Here is a 16,551-nt window from a genome sequence, read left to right as displayed (position 1 = left end):
CCGTTTCACCTCCTTGATGAAGGCGCCATCTAGCCTCCTCAGTGACTGCTAGCAATGCCGACTCTGTACTATGGAGTGGCCTAAAACCCATCTGAGTAGGATGAAGAATGTCACTATCTTCAAGGAAACAGGACAGCTGGATGTTCACATGCTTGTCTATTAGTTTAGACCCTGCTGGTAACATTGAGATAGGTCTGTAGTTATTCAGAAGGGCTGCATCAAGGTGAGGCTTTTTCAGTAGAGGCTTGACTGTGGCATGTTTCCATTGGTCAGGGATGATGCTCCACTTAAAGAAGGAATTCAGAAGATTGGTAACCTCCGGAGCTATAACAGATGGCACCCAATGCAAGAACACGTGGGAGGGCAGGATCAAGAAGAGAGCCTGATTTCAGTGCAAGTAGTGAGTTGGAAACCCAATCCTCGGTAAGGGGAGCAAAATGTGAAATTGAAATACCATGTGGTGTGTCCTGACTTATAATGTTAGAAGCATAACATGAGTTTCCTGAAAAGGCCAAATAAATATCTGCTATCTTTTGTTGAAAGTAGAGTGCTAAGTTATTACTATGTGCTTTGGAGGCCTCCGAAAGCTCACTATGCGTATTAGGCTGCGCTACCTCTAAGTATTTGAAAGATCTCCTTAGGTGAGTTGGAAGACTGTTCAATTCTTGATGCATAGTGAGTGGACTGGGCTGATTTAATTTCTAAATGGAAGTGTCTGATTGCCTTTCTATAATCCCCCTTTAAAGAGGTAACATAGGATTTTCTCCATTTCCTTTCCAGGCGCTTACAGTCTTTTTTTGATAGGTGAATATGAGAGGAAAACCAAGAAGCATTTTTCTTTCGTCAGGTCCCTGCTTTGGTTAAATAAGGGAGTATTATATCTAAGGTTTTAGTAATCCACCCATTGAATGCCTCTGGGAAATCAACTGTATGATCAGTAAAGGTTGGTTTCAAATTTTCAAGGGTGTTAGTCCAGTCGGTAGCTTTAAGTTTGTGCCAACAACGATGAGGTTGCGTTGTAGTGGGGGGTCTGCAGATAACAGAAGTAGGACGATTAAGTGTTACCAGAAAATGATCAGACCAAGCCAAAGGGAGAGGGGCGTTGACGTTAGCCCGGTTGTGTTGCTGAAGACCAAAATCAATAGTATGGCCTTTAACATGTGTGGGACTGTTAACTAGTTGGGCCAATTCCAAAGCAGCCAAATCACACAGAAGAGATCTGGCAGCTGGATTATCCATGTCCTATGCATGGATATTAAAATCAAAAAGTAGAGTAAAAATCGTTTTTTTACAGATTAGGTCTGAGATATAATTGGGGAGGGATTGTATAAAAATATCGGGAGGTCCCGGGGGCTGATAAATTAAAGCCCCAGAAAATGTATAACGGGGATTGAGGGGAAGGGAAAAAGACACTCTCACAACCAGGAAGCGATAGAGGCTTGGCGGTAAGCTTTACCAATTCCCTAAAAATAATGGCCATTCCACCCCCTCTATCCAACCTCTTTATGGAGTAGCCCTGGGGAATTGCCAAGGCAACATCAGGGAATGATCCCTCATGAAGCCATGTCTCAGTCAAGAACAGGGCTATTGGTGAAAGTTCGTTCAAAAGAAGGTAAATGTCAAGTTTACGTGCCGCCAGTGACAGACAGTTAAGAGGAATAAGCTGGTTGATTCCTCCTGAGCTAATGGCTTCATCCCGAGATCAACCTGGGGGACCAGTGACACTTTCTACATGACCAAATTGGATTTCCAAAGTCAATGTAGTGTTGACAGGCTTCCTCACAAATAGGTCTAAGGGTACATAAGAGGCCAGAAGAATAAGTTAGTACCTTTCCTATACTTGGACCAGGAATTCTAGATCTTATACCCGTACTGACGCAGACGGGCTTGCCTTAGGCGCATCCGCTGCATCGCACCTTTTTTATGCAGCCTAGGAGCAGGAGGGTCGACTAGAGCGCTAACCAAGATGGCGGTGCTAGAAGGACCCAAGGAGGGAAAAAAAGATGCTGTCCTGAAGGGAGGTCGAATCCGTGACCAGAGGAGCAACGAAAGGGGCAGAGGAAGTGGCAGACAACTACATCTACAGAGGGGCGGGGGCTGAGAACAATAAAACCAGTACTAAAACGGGATTAAAAACCCCACAAATGGTGACAAACTGCTATAAACCCCTTAAGGCCACCAAAAACGGACCTGAGGGGTTAAGGGCAGATTAGCAACCCACCAATTAAAATAGGGAGTTGTAACATGTAAAAACGAGCAATATAAACGCTTGAACACCACAAATAAAAGAGTCTTACACCCTTGTTCTTAACATGGGTAATGTGCTGGTGTCGGACTTCTGGTGCACAGGTACCATGCTGATGCTACAGGTGGCCTGGTTTGGCTGGTTCCAATAGCTCTGCCGACGGTGTGGTGGGACAGCATAGTTATCTGATCTCACCTTATGGTGTCTCTCCACCTTCACGAGGGTGGAGGCGATAGCACACTTTCTGCAGTGGCAGCACATGTCAGTTGACACCCTGGATCGACCGTTGGTGGATGGGACCTTCCTTCTCTTCAATGAGCTATGAGAACTTTTTGACATTTCTGCTGGGCAGTTCTTAATGCATGCAGCTCTTGGGAGGGCAATAGGTGAGGTTTGGGGTGACTTAGGCAGGGAGACTGACACCAACCTGGTGCTGCGCAGGTTGTTGCAGGTTTGGGATGATGACTTGCCGACCCCTTTGACAGATGTGGAGTGGGTGACGACAGGTGCAGGAGATTGCAAGCAATGAATGGTTTAAACTAACACATTTTAGATGCATTCATTCTACATGTAGAAGAGCAGCTATTACTGCCTTTATGCAAAATGAGCCAGTCTCATTTATTTTCTATGTAAAAACTAGGAGATGATGATGGTGAGGTTTATAAAGTGTACACAAATACCCTAAAAAAGAGTGTCCTGGAGTTAGACAAGGAAAAGCAGCATCTTACTGAACTAACCAAGTTTTCAAAGACATGAAATTTGGTGTGATTGAATTCAGCACAAAGTGGCGGGGGCAGGGGGTATTACACAATTTAATGGCAAGATAAGAAAATTCCCTGCCACCCTTGTGAGCATGTGTATTGCAAATAATATCTAAGGGAAGTGTCAGAAAACCAGAGTGATCTGCTAGAGACAAAGTTCTTAAATCTAGAGTCAAACACAGCAGGACCATGCTTATAAAAAGCTCCGTGACCAATAGACATTGCCTTAAATATGACGTGTTTATTCACCAGATGCAGTGCAAGGCACTGCAAGACTGTGTAACCAAACTTGTCACCCAAATTACTAACTGCCCAGTTTTGGAACCCTCATAAATGAGTCAGGGGCTTTGAAGGTAGGCCAAGAAATAGGGCATTGCAATGGTCCAGGGAAGAGAGAATGGTTTTCTTGATAACTAACCACTGGGCATACGCTGGCAACAGAGGGAGAACTTTGCGACTTATGCATAAATTAAAAAAGCACAAAAAATGGTGAAGTCGCATTCATTTGTTTCTCCAAGGTGATCTCATTGTCAATAAGGATGCCAAAGTTGTTTGCTGAGTGCACTGGGATAGGAGGAGTTCCCAACTATGAAGACCCCCGCATGGTGCCATCCTATTTTAGGAAGAAAAGAAGGCACAATTAACAGTTATAGTCTTATTAGATCATTGCATACATTTGTCAAACATTAATGAATTGCCTCCAACTCCAGAAATAATAATTGGTGGTTCAGGCATCCTTGCACCATTTATTTGCCTAGCCTTCCCTGCTTTAGTGTTGTGCATAACACATCTTGCTTTTCTATTCTAGTCGTTATGGCTATCAGAGAGATTCCCATCACAGAGAAAGAAGACTTACTTACCTGTAATCCTAGTTCTCCATCATTGGTATTCTCTCTGAATTCCTAAAAAACCTGCCTGCCCAACTGTCTTTCCTGAATGCATTGGTGAAAAGGCTGTAACATTCAGGAGCCCTCAACTGAATTTCCTTCAAAATAAGCTTCCCAGTGCTTTATGATGGGAAGGCAGGAAGCCACAGAATTCCTTAAAAGAAGAGGGATCAAATTGGCATTGTGTGTGCTCAGCCTGCTATAAGCCACAGGCTCCTTTTGAAACAAGCATTTCCAATGCAACGGTCTCGCATTTTCTCAAGTTAGAGCTACTAGTGTTGTAAACTCCTAACCGGACTTTTCTTGCCAAGTATATTCAAAGAAAAAAAAACAAGCGCGATCGTGCTTCATAAAGCCCAGCGCGATCGCAATAAAATTAAAAACCAAAAAACTGAGCGCAATCACACTATGTAAAAACCCAGCACAATCGCGCTGCGTGGAAAAAAAAATGATAAAGTAGTGCAGAAACCAGGCTGAAAACATGGAGCCTCGTATGTTTTCAGTAGTTGGCTGGTGCAGTCGAGGAGGGCTAAACACCGGGAAAGGCATGACATAAGCATGCCTTTCACTAATGAAATCAAGCAGATTTTAAAAGGCAAGCCCACGCACCAATGTAAGTGACAGGCGTGACATGGGCGTGATTAAAAGCCCAAAGATAGATTACAACACCTTATGCGCTCGACCCTAAAAAGGCGTTATTTAAGTGGTGCTTTCCGCCAAATGCACTATTATGTTAATTTTTAGAAACAAAAAAATAGAGTTTCGACTGTGTTACCTCAAATAAGCATGTGTTTCTAAGTTAAAATATTTTGGAAAAAATGGTCTTCCGGGGGTCCCGTAAATACACAGAGACATTTTACAGTTTATGGGTATCAGAGAGAATATCATGACAAAGAATATTTGTTTTCGGGCAGCAAGAGAAACAGCTGTCGCAGATTTTGTAGCGGACAATGACAGGATTATGACATAACTTCAATATGTGAAGGAAGGGACAAGTTATCATCAAACCGATTTCCCAGGTTGCAGCAACATGCCATGACCTCTGGCCAAATGCCAGGGGTACAGGGCTGTGTGATGCAATCATATATAAGAAACTGTTTTGCACTCCAACTTCGCTTTTTTTATTTTAATGTACACTATTGATTTTATTGTACACTATAATATAAACGGACAGTATTAGTTGACGTGGTACCATGCGTTATAAAACTCATGAGAACAGATTAGAAGGAAAGAGGTCAGAAGAAAGCCCTTGATCAGAGTCTCCAACTTCCTTTTTCTGGAAATTGAAAGTAGTCCTGACCTTACAAAATCAGTGAGTTCCTAACATGCTACAGTGTGCAGCACTTCTGTGTGAGAGAGAATAGTAACCAGGATTGAACCAAAGAGTTTGCAATACATTACACAAGGATATAAAGGTCGAGAACTGAATTTGGACGGTAACAAGCTTGTGGGAAGGAAAATGTTGAATACAAGGGGCACCATGAGATCCACAGGAGGACTGTAAGAGTGAGTAAAAAACTTGGAGTGACAGGGGTTGTTTAAAAAAAAAAAAACATGGAGTGCATCCATACCAGTGAGTGGCAGAGGCTGATGGTTATTATTTACAATTATATTAAAAAGAAGGCTGTTGTCAACATTGGTAATGCTCACTAGTAGATGAAAGGTCGTGCCCAGGCAAATGGGTGCACATATGTATTAAAAATGCTCTGCTGACAGAACAGCCTCGAGGCACACCAAACGGAAGACAATGGGAGGGGAAAATGGATATCAATCGGAGGTCAAAAGCTTAAGCCCCATTTTTGGCCAGCAACTGATTAAGAGGTTATCAACAATAATAGTGCATGTGACAAATCTACCAAAATGGAGGTAGAGACAAGATGTCTGAAAGTTTGAGACAGTCTAAGACTGTTTTAGTCCTCCAACTTTCTTTATTGGATACTATTACCCAAAAATCATACAGAAGGTTCCATCTTTCCTCAGAATTATCCACTGCAATTACAAATGCAAGCCACAATTTCGAAGCCTGAAGCAAAAGGCAACATCTTAGACATGTACTGGCGCAATCCATTCTCGTATTCAGAGAAGCACATTGTGTGGACACAAAATGAAGCTTGCGGCAACTTTTTACAAGTGGCACGGACACTCATACTCCTGTCTTTACCCCCAAAATTACTCCCTGATTGTATGCATAAAGATTGGGTTTTCGGATGTTTTGGGCATCAGGATGTTAATTTCTTTAGAATTAAACACCGGGACAATGTTGTTGCCTGCCCTGAGTGTACAAAGGGCCCATTCTGGATACAGATTATTTCTGTGTTCATACCAATGGCAAAGGGGTGTTTAAGGAGAAGAATTGCCCAAGCCAAGACGGTATTCCACGATTAGTTTCCATTTTTCGAAGTATTTAGGGATTTTTTTTATTAACTTTTCCAAAAATAGGATAGAAGTTCCAATATTAAATAACCCTCTGGCTATTTTGGTTAAAGTTGTGCTTTCGTGCTAGACATAACAGTCTAAAAGACATAGCAGGTGACATAATCCCACAAAATCCTTACTTTCTGCTTCCGCATCTTGTCAAGGAAATAATGAAGTTGCTCTTCTCTTGCACATAACTCTTCATCATTAAGGATCGCAGAAATAAGGCTGTGGATTTTAAGTTCCTCCTGTAAAAGGGTACAGTGATAGAGAACCGAATCATTACCCGAAAATGCTTCAAGAAAACCAAAGAGACAAACAATGCCTACCTGGTAGATGACCATCTCGCATTTCACTTTTTTAAAGAAAAGTTTTGTCAAGCTTTCGTCGAAGCTCAAAGTTGCGTCTCTAATACTAGCTTGGTGCTTTTTTAATTCTGCTTCTAATATCTGAAAAAAGCAGGAAAAACGGGAACATGTAAGGCACTTAATCATCTGACTACAGCAGCTTACCTTGCTGTAATATGTACTTTTCTGCAAATAAGATTCTGTTCAATCAAAGCTAGGTTATCAGTCATATCAAAACACAACACAAGTGACTAGCAGGCAGTAATAGGTAGAGCAGAATGAGACGGCCCTCTTGTGTTCACTGGGATAGCCTCAGCAAAACATCTATGTGTAAAAATACAACAGTTAAATCTATCACATCATGGCCAACCGTTTTTTGCAGTCTTGTTACAGACAGCATTGTATGAACATGCTTTAACACATATTTAAAGTGGCCTTTGGTCTGCCCATTGCTTATGATTGGATGGTATTATTGTCTATTCCAATTCCCTGCTCCTGATTTGATGGCTTCCATCTCTAATCTTGCGTTTGTCCCACCAAAGAGCATCTAGATTTCACCTCACCTTGATACTGATTGGTTGAGGGTATCCTTCCACTGAGGACACCAGGGGACTCGTTTTCCTTTTCCCTGCACCTAAAACATTCAGTTTTAGCACTCAAGGGAAGAGTATTGACTATTATTCTTTCCTTTTCTTGTCCCCCTTCCAGTCTGTCCTGTCTGCATCCACTATCCATGGTGCGTTAAGCTCAAGTTTCTCTACCCTGTCCAGTTTCTTGCCTGCCTCCCTGCTTGTTATTCCTGTAGCCATGATTGTCCTTTTTTTAAACCAAGCCCTCCAAAATGTATCTGGGTGTGCATTTTTTGTCGTAATACTCATAATTTCATAATTAGATATGTACGCTAACTGCAATTTCTGCACATATCGTAATTTAACGGCCAAATCACAATGGGGGCCTAAACCTATGAAAGGCAAAGTGCCATTTAGTGACTTTAGAGGTATGGTGCTCAGTCTATAAAAGCATATGAAGGGCACCTGCGGAGCAAGGACTAGGTGGGGCCTACGTGTGCAAGCAGGTGTCATCAAGAGTTCAGAATATTTCCACTCATGCAGCTGGTGTGCCTACCACACCTTACCAATTTCTTGCTTTTCCGAGCTTGTGGGCTGCTTGGGATCAGACACCACATGATTACATTATAAGAAGCAAAAGTGTTGTTGATTCACTATTTTAGAAATGTCTTTTAGGTGTCTGAATAACACATGATGCCCAGGGTGCCCACTTGAGCAGCCCTAGTTACAGCATACATGAACTTACACGGCTAGTGTAGCTGCATTTTACTTGACGTACAGAGGTTGTGTCACATGAAATAGGGTAACGAAGGGTTCGTTATTTAAAAATCTGAGATTTTTCTAGTCCACACTAATTATTTGGCCAGTGGGTGTCACAAATTGTCCAGGAACAAACGGGGGCTACTTGACACTGTAGAGCATCACACTCATTCAGACTCAGTATCCAAATACTTGGCAAGCGTGGGACCTGGCCCTTTCTGCAGGGTCAGCCCCAAAATTTTGTATTTTACCCTCCAATGTTTGCTGAATTTGTTTTTGTTGGCTTTAGGACTGCTAAACCAGTTCTAAAGTGCTTGAGCTCTCTGTTTACAACGTGGTAACGTTGGTTTATATGTAAATGACATATTGCATTTATTTTTAAGTGCCTAGTGAAGTGCAACTACCTGTGCCCTGACCCTGTAAATTAGATGCTACTGGTGGGTCTACAGCACTGACTGGGCCATCCACTTGAGTAGCCCTTTGAACATGTCTAAGGCCTGAAAATGCAGCCTGTGTGTGTGTGCAGTTTTAAACTGCCATTTCAACCTGGCAAAATAAACTGTTTGCCCGAGTCAAACCTTCCTTTTTTAATAAACATAAGTCACCGTATGGAAGGCTGTGGACAGCCACAAGGGCAGTGTGCAGTGTATTTACAAAGTTGTACATATAGTTTTAAGTTTTACATGTCCTGGTAGTGAACAACTCCTAAATTCGTTTTTCAGTACTGCAAGACCTACCTCTCATAGGATGACATTGGAATTACTGTATTACATTTTATAAGTACTATTTCCAAATAGGAAAAAGTAACTGGTTCACATTTGGTGCATCTGGAATCCTAATTTAAAATTCTAATTTATGATGAAGCTGGATTTTAAACTACAAATCTGAAAGTGCCACTTTTAGAAAGTTGGCATTTTCTTTCATTAACCACTTGGTGCATGCAGACTGTCTCTGAGCCACATGACTGGGTGTGAGTGACAGTTGGGATGTGTGTATTCCTCCTAGACAACCATACACAATGGGAGCTTAGGTGTGACTGGATGGGCCATCACTGGCAGGATGCTAGGGAGGAGCTGGGCCCAGCCCCACTTACACCGGAATAGGCTATGTCTCCACACAAAGGGCTCCCTTCTCCCTGTAGTCAGCCTAGAGCCAGGGCCAGGAAGGCAGGGCATCTGTGCACTTCAAATAAATACCTCTAGAACCTTCTCCCCATTTCAAAGGCACAGCTGTGTATAAATACTGGACCTCAGACACCATCTCATCAGTAACTTCTAGACCAATGGATAATCTGCCAAGCAGAAGGACTGCTGTGCTGCTAGAAGTACTGGCAGTCTGCTAGACTGCTGCTCTAAAGGAACTGCTGCCCTCTTGTCTGTGGAAGAAGAACTGGACCTGCACTTTCATCTTGAACCCAGGACCCAGGAGTGACTGAAAGGGCTAGTCTGCTGGCCTCCTGATCTGAGCCCCAGGGACATAAAAGGCTCCCCAACAGCTCCTGGACGTCAGTGAGTTCCTGCCCCCCCCCCCCCTCCAAGTGGTGCCTCTCACGTCCTGGACCCTTGGTGTGGCTCACAAGCTCTTGAAATCAAGCTTTCAGACTCTCCATTACCACATTGAGACCACACCACTTGCACATGAGCTGCCCCCAGATTGTACCTTCACACAGCAACATCGACCTTCTGCGGGGGACTGCTCGACATGAAGCACCACACCGACTGCCGCCCGCAATGCTCTCCTTGCGACCAACTCCAATGCGAACGTGAATCTTGGCATAAAACTTAAGGTAAACCTTCAGCGGGACTAAGCTGGGACGGTATCTGACACCTGCTCCATCCTGGTCGGCCTGAAATTTTGACTTTGACCTGGTCCAGCACGACCAAATAGCTGCAGTTGGCACTTTATGCTTTTAGGCACTATTTCACAATTTATTATTTAAAAAATCATAACTCTGGTTCTACTGTTTGGATTTTTGTAATTTTGGTCTTGCTTTATTTATTAAACTTTGCTCTATTGTTTTCAACCTGGGCTGGTATCCTTTTTGTGTGGTGTTTTCATTGTTTTACTGTTTGAAGTGTGGCACAAATAATATATGCATTGCCTCTATGTTAAGACTGACTGCTCTGTGCCAGCTACCAGAGGGTTGAGCACAGGTTAATTTGGGTTTGCTTGTGCCTTGCCCTGACAAGGACTGTGGTTGTTGCTTGATCAGGGCTCATGACCAACTCAACCAGTAGACCAGTTTTTCACACCTAATAATACAGGGTTTAAGCTGTAACTGTGGATGCAGTACATGTCTGCACACAACACCAAGGAACTTTTAAACATTGTTAAGGAATTCTCCAAGCTGGCTGCAGCCAAAAACAATATCACACCCTCACAGGAGCTGTGCGACAACCTCGTCTACTTCTTCCATGACAGGATCTCAACCATATACAGAAACTTCAAACCCAAACCCACACCTATGGACTTCCTTAAAAGATACACCACCACCGTAACCAACATAAACCACGCACTGATCACCTGGAACATCCTCTCCACCCAGGACATTACCTCTACCATGAAATCCATTCATTCGGGAGCTCCCACAGACCCATGCCTGCACCACACAGTCAACCTTGGAAACCAAAGGATCAGCCAGGAACTCACCACCCTGCTCAACACCTCTATCACCACTGTAACATTTCCTGACACCTGGAAACATGCCGAGGTCAGACCACTACTCAAAAAACCCTCAGCCGACCCCAGCAAACCCCAAAACTACTGGCCAATCTCCCTGCTCTCATTCCCAGCGAAGGTAGTGGAAAAGGTCATCAACAAGCAATGTATGACATATCTGGAGCAGAAACAGCTACTCAACGCCTCCCAATCCAGGTTCCACAGTAATCACAGCACCAAAACTGCCCTGATCGCAGCCACCGATGACATCCAAACCCTCCTCGACTAGGGAGAAACAGCAGCTTTGATCCTCCTCGACCTCTCGGCTGCCTTCAACATGGGCATCTCACCACATGCTGATTAAAAGACTACCACATCGACATCCAAGGTGAAGCGCTCAGATGGATCACCTCTTTCCTCACCGGAAGAACCCAGGGGATCCACCTCCCACCTTTCACCTCTGAACCCAAGGAGATCACCTGGCGTGTCTCCCAGGCTCATCCCTCAGCCCCACGCTCTTCAACGTATGTATGACCCCGATGGCCAACATCGTCAGATCCCATAGTCTCAACATAATTTCCTACGCAGACTACACCAAACTCATCCTCTCAATCACCAATGATCCCTCCACCACCAGAACCAACTTCCGCAGATGTATGACAAGTGTCACTGACTGGATGAAGAACAACTTCCTTCAGCTGAACACATACAAGACATAAGTACTGATCTTTGGCAATAGCAGCAACATATGGAATGTCTCTTGGTGGCAAACCTAGGACCCGTACCACTCCCTACGACCATGCCAGAAACCTTGGATTTATCATTGACAACAAGCTCCCTATGAAATCATAGATCAATGCCCTTTCCTCCACCTGCTTCCTCACTTTCTGCATGCTACGTAAGATCTTCAAATGGCTACCCCTACGCACTGTGACACAGGCCTTCAACATCAGCCGACTGGACTACAGCAACACCCTCTATGTAGGAATTGTTACACACCTCTTACAGAGACTTCAGACCAGACAGAACGTCTCAGCCAGACTGATCCTCAGCCTTCCCCGATGAACTCACATCACACCCCACCTCAGGCAACTCCACTGGCTCCCTGTACAGAAGAGATGCCAATTCAAGTAGCTGACCCACCCAGACAAGGCTCTACACAACCAAGGACCCACGTACATTAGCCACTGCCTGACCTTCCACCAACCCTCGAGAAGACAACACTCTGCCTCCCTTTCACTTGGCCATACTCCCTGCATCTACCAAAGCAGAAATGGAGGACGCTCCTTCTCTCACATCACAGCAGAAACCTGGAAGAGCCTCCCCAAGCAATTCCGGACCGTCACCTCACTTCTGGAATTCCAAAAGCTCTCAAGAGCTGGCTGTTCTAATAAGCCTTCGAGACCTGCAAGCGCCTGGAGATGACCAGCCATGCTTTAAAAATCCTGATTGATTGATTGATATCTGCATGGGGGAAACAAGGGCATGCAGTGGTCTCCAAAAAACTGCTCTTTGTAGCAGCAGCTTCTATGGCGTTCACGTGGTTCCAGGTAGTCCCCATCAAAACACACAATTCTTCTTATCCTGGCAAATAGTAGTGTTATATGCACCAGTCCTTTTAGACGGTTCTCCATTTTACTGCTTCTTGACTGTTTAGTAGTTTATTCAGAATACAGGGTGCTTCCTGAGTATTCTGAATGGGATACTTCTTCCTCATCCTAGCCATTCATGACTGGGAGTTCTGCAGATGTAAACATATGGACATTCAAGTGGCAATTATGAAGTCACACAGCTACTGAGTATGGGAAAGTTTGTGACTTCTGTTTCTGTCCCAGGTAACAGCATCCAAGATACATGCATTTAAAATTCTGAAATGAGACTTCCAAAAAAGAGCAGCATATCCTGTCCTTTGGCACCTCTTTCACATAGCTGAGACCAAACAGGCCAGTTCAAAGGGCAGGCTCTGCTCGAGGAATAGCTGACCTCTGTCTGGTACAGGAAAGGTAAACCAGTGGGGAATATAGGTGGTGGACCCTCCACTATTACACTGGCAAGAGATTGTGAGAATCAAGTTAGTCCTAACTAACAATCCCTCAAGAACATCTCTGGAAAACCAGAAAAAAACATGTCACACACCCCTTCCAGAAGGTTGGTTTAAAAATAAAGTTGAATTAAAGGGTTAATTCAGTGTAAAGAAAAATGATTCTCTATGCCAGTCTTACATCTTTATCAATCAGCAACGATAGGCATTCTAAAATGTTAGCTTGGGTATTCAGATCTATAGTGACACTGTTCGTCCAATCGCACCTTAGAGATAAAGCTCACCTTTCTCAATAGCAATTTTGTGTATCTAAAAGTTCAGATTCAATGTTCACTGCTTAGAACCTTCCCACAATCGCCTCACCATCCTGTCGTACTTTACAGAATTGTATCATGTACCATGTTAATCACTTTGCTGTAAGATCCACTTCTGTGAGCTCTTACTGAAAAATGAATAGGGACCAGTCCTTTGGGACCACCACCTGGGTACTTGCATGAGACACGAGTAAGCCATATCTCTCACAAGCCAAATAAACCTGTCAGAATGTCTAGAGTCTATCTTCCAGTACATGGGCATCCCAATTTGCACAACCCTATATTTATACATCTCGATATCTATGGTTTTAGATGCCTGTGTGAAAGCTTTGATTTCCCATGATGAAGCCTCTGAAGTATAAGAGTAGCTGTGCTCCATACATATAGTTATAATAGTCTACATGTTTTGTATGGTGTCTACCTGATGCCTGTGCATCCCCTGTATGCCCAGCAAGCTTATGGGTTTACTGCATTTGCCAATAGCTGTGTTTTCCATACTTATCCCCCACACCCATCCATTGGTTGTGAATGGCAGTTGAGCTGATGAAAAAAATGCCTGATATTGCGAGGCTACAAACTTTACCATATCCTATGACCCCTTCGGTATCTCAAGTGCCACCCTACTATTTTTCTCAGCACATACCATTTTTGTGAAAGATTATCGAGTATTTAAAAAATCCTCAAATGTAGATGTGAATCCCTTGAAAAATGTACACTAAGTGAAGCACCATCACAGTATTACTCAGGATCACCCTACACTTAAAGGGCAGCTTTATTCAGAAATATACTGATCGACTGAGCTTTCTATCAGATTATCTGGATTGTTTGTTGTAAAGTCAGTCCACATTGGATGAATTCTTATCAACTGGTATCTAAAATTCCTGGTTCCCTTACCCATGCAGAAAGCATAGGATATGACCCAGGAACTGATGAGCCAAGTGCAATTGCAAATCTTTTAACTGCTAACATTGTTTAGTTTTGTATCTAAAACAATCAGTGTCTTCTCTACAGTCCCCCCTCCCTCCGTGCTTGTCTCCCCTAGCACAATCCCCCTATGTTCAGAATTTACATTACCAGAAGGCTGGAAAATATTAACAGGAACAGTAGGCATCAATGTCTTGTACCCCTCAGTATCGCTGAAGTATGATATACAGGGCCTGATTATGAGTTTGGTGGTCAGAAAACCCGACTGCCAGACCCGTAGTGAGGAGACTGCCGTCAAGGTGGCAGCCTCCACACTGGCCCTATTACAACTTTCCCACTAGGCCGACGGGCAGGAAAAAGGTTCCTGCCCGTCAACCCAGTGGGAAAGGTGGAGCAGCATTGTTCCCAGCTCACAACTGAGCTGGCGGCAATGCTGCTGCATGCAGGGTGTACCAGCACCCTTGAAATGCACACTGTCTGCATGGCGGAGAGTGCCCGTTTCAAGGGTGCTGGGCAGGGGGACCCCTGCACTTGTTCCCTGCCAGCTTTTTCATAGTGGTGAAACCACCATGAAAAGGATGGCAGAGAAGGTTGTAATCAGCAGGGCTGCACTGAGCTCAGCACCACCCTGGTTGATTACAACCAGGACTGCCGTCAGCCCATCGAGATCACCGATCCTTGAGGGGCTGGCAGTAGGTTTGCGGGTCTGCCCGCCAACCACGTAATGTGGTCTTCAGACCACCAGCCTCCTAACAAATGCCCATAGTCTTTTGTGTTTTTTCCATGCAGTTGGGATGTTATATAGTATTCTAACATCACCATAATTCTAATCTCAAAGTTTATGTATTCAACTGATCCAAACAAATATCCCCTGCTGATCAAATCAAAGGCCTTTTCAGAATCAAAGGATGCAATCATTACCTCTTCTCTTAGTCCAGCATTTAATACTCTATTACATGACATGCTTCTGTCTGAAAGGAACTCTGCAATATCCTTATGTTCCAATTTAGCAATTGCCATATCTATCCTTACTGCTACTAGTATGGTCACTGTGTCCAAGCTGAGCAAGCACAGTGCTATTAAGTGAAGTGCAGTGTAGTGGGTCCTTATATGGTTTAAATAGCACACCAAACTCACATAGCTCATCATCACTGGCAGCATTTCATTGGTCTTTGTATTCTCATAAACATTTCGCAGTTGGCAATAGTCTCATTATTGAAATACCCAGCTATTCTCCTACTTCAAGATCTCAGCAGGAAGATGAACCTCTATGTTTCTTAAATTATGTGATTTCAATGGTATGGAGTCCACGCCTCCTGGATCAGGGAATGACACTGAGATGGTGTGGGGTGTACCTTTACTGGGAAATGTGAGTAGGAACCTCTCTCCTGCTGGAGAGAGTTTAAAATCTTCTTCCTTAAGCTTCTTTGGTTGCATCAAGGCACTGGCACAGTAATCTGTTTTTTGGTCTTGTGGACTGCGGATCATCTGAGGATATGTTCCAGACAAAGGCCTCAAAGGTTTGGGCTTGAGAAGAGACATCTTATTTGACTGAAATGAGGAAAAGTAGGTGCAATTCCAAGTGAAAACAGAAAAAAAAATATGAAGTGAAAATACAGCAGGAGCTCCAGATTATGGCATGGTTTGCACATGTAAAAAAGGAAACAAAGGTCATTGGCATCACCAGTGCCCTTATATAATTCTATGTCTCTTCCCGTTATGACTCCTGTATACAGTGTGAAGGTTAGAAAGATTCCCAAACACAAATGTGTATCTAAACATTAAGCATAGTGAATCAATAACACTCTTCACAGGTGTAAAGTTTTCAGGAAATCTCACATTATTAAGATACAGGACCACACCCACCAGTCGTGGATTGCTTTTTCACAGGGACCTTTCCTTATTCAGTACCTATATTATGCCTGAATTGGTTCAGCAAGCCTGATGCTCTTATAAATTATGATTCTCAGTTTAAATTGTGGATCACCTCACAAAATTATTCAGCGTGCCATGATAAGGTTACAAATCAGAAAGATAGGTGTTAGGTAATCCTAGTATTCCCACACCAATGACACTGTATTTGAATATGCTTGGGTAAACACTGTTGAGACATTTTCCAGATCCATTGTGATACCAGTGATGCATTCTGAAAGCATTAGAAATGTGAGGTGCTTATGTGTAATCTAATACTCAAATTTGTCTAAGTACAGGTTCCTCTCTGTGCTCGGACGGTTCTTTGTATGGCGGATTTTACTTTGGGTCACACACCTCAAACTAAGATGTTTCCAAAATGAGCATACCTTCCGCTGTCTGTGACATAGATACAGCTGTGAAATAAAACAGGTGTTGGTATTCTGGAAGAGAGGTCATCGAAGCAGATTCTCTTGGGTGCATCTTTAGTGTGTACCAGAAACTTGTTGAATTACTATGCATTATCCTAAGTTTTGACTTTCAATTGGCACAATAAAACATCCAATAAATCTGAAGAACTCTACACAGCAATTAAAATTGTCTGAGCTTGTAAAAATCCAAGATATAGATTGTACTGACAAGGAATACCCAAACATTCCCCATTCTTCCACGAGAAAATCCCATTTAATACTGATATTGTGCATGTGGCAGAGTGGCAAT

At 43.4% G+C, this 16,551-nt stretch overlaps 1 protein-coding gene across 1 annotated transcript in view; it reads right to left on the bottom strand.

Moving 5' to 3' along the window:
• CFAP43 (cilia and flagella associated protein 43) overlaps positions 1 to 16,551 on the bottom strand; it is a 505,375-nt gene that overhangs the window by 90,367 nt on the left and 398,457 nt on the right. The window contains exons 28-29 of the mRNA XM_069239443.1: positions 6,638 to 6,757; positions 6,449 to 6,556 (exon numbers count right to left, since the gene is read on the bottom strand). Coding sequence (XP_069095544.1) covers positions 6,449 to 6,556; positions 6,638 to 6,757 — 228 coding nt within the window. The remainder of the gene's footprint in view (positions 1 to 6,448; positions 6,557 to 6,637; positions 6,758 to 16,551) is intronic.

The sequence above is a fragment of the Pleurodeles waltl genome, chromosome 6 (assembly GCF_031143425.1).
Source record: "Pleurodeles waltl isolate 20211129_DDA chromosome 6, aPleWal1.hap1.20221129, whole genome shotgun sequence".
NCBI classification, from domain to species: domain Eukaryota; kingdom Metazoa; phylum Chordata; class Amphibia; order Caudata; family Salamandridae; genus Pleurodeles; species Pleurodeles waltl.
The sequence above is the reverse complement of the archived record's forward strand: the minus strand, read 5'-3'. Positions and strand labels throughout refer to the sequence as shown.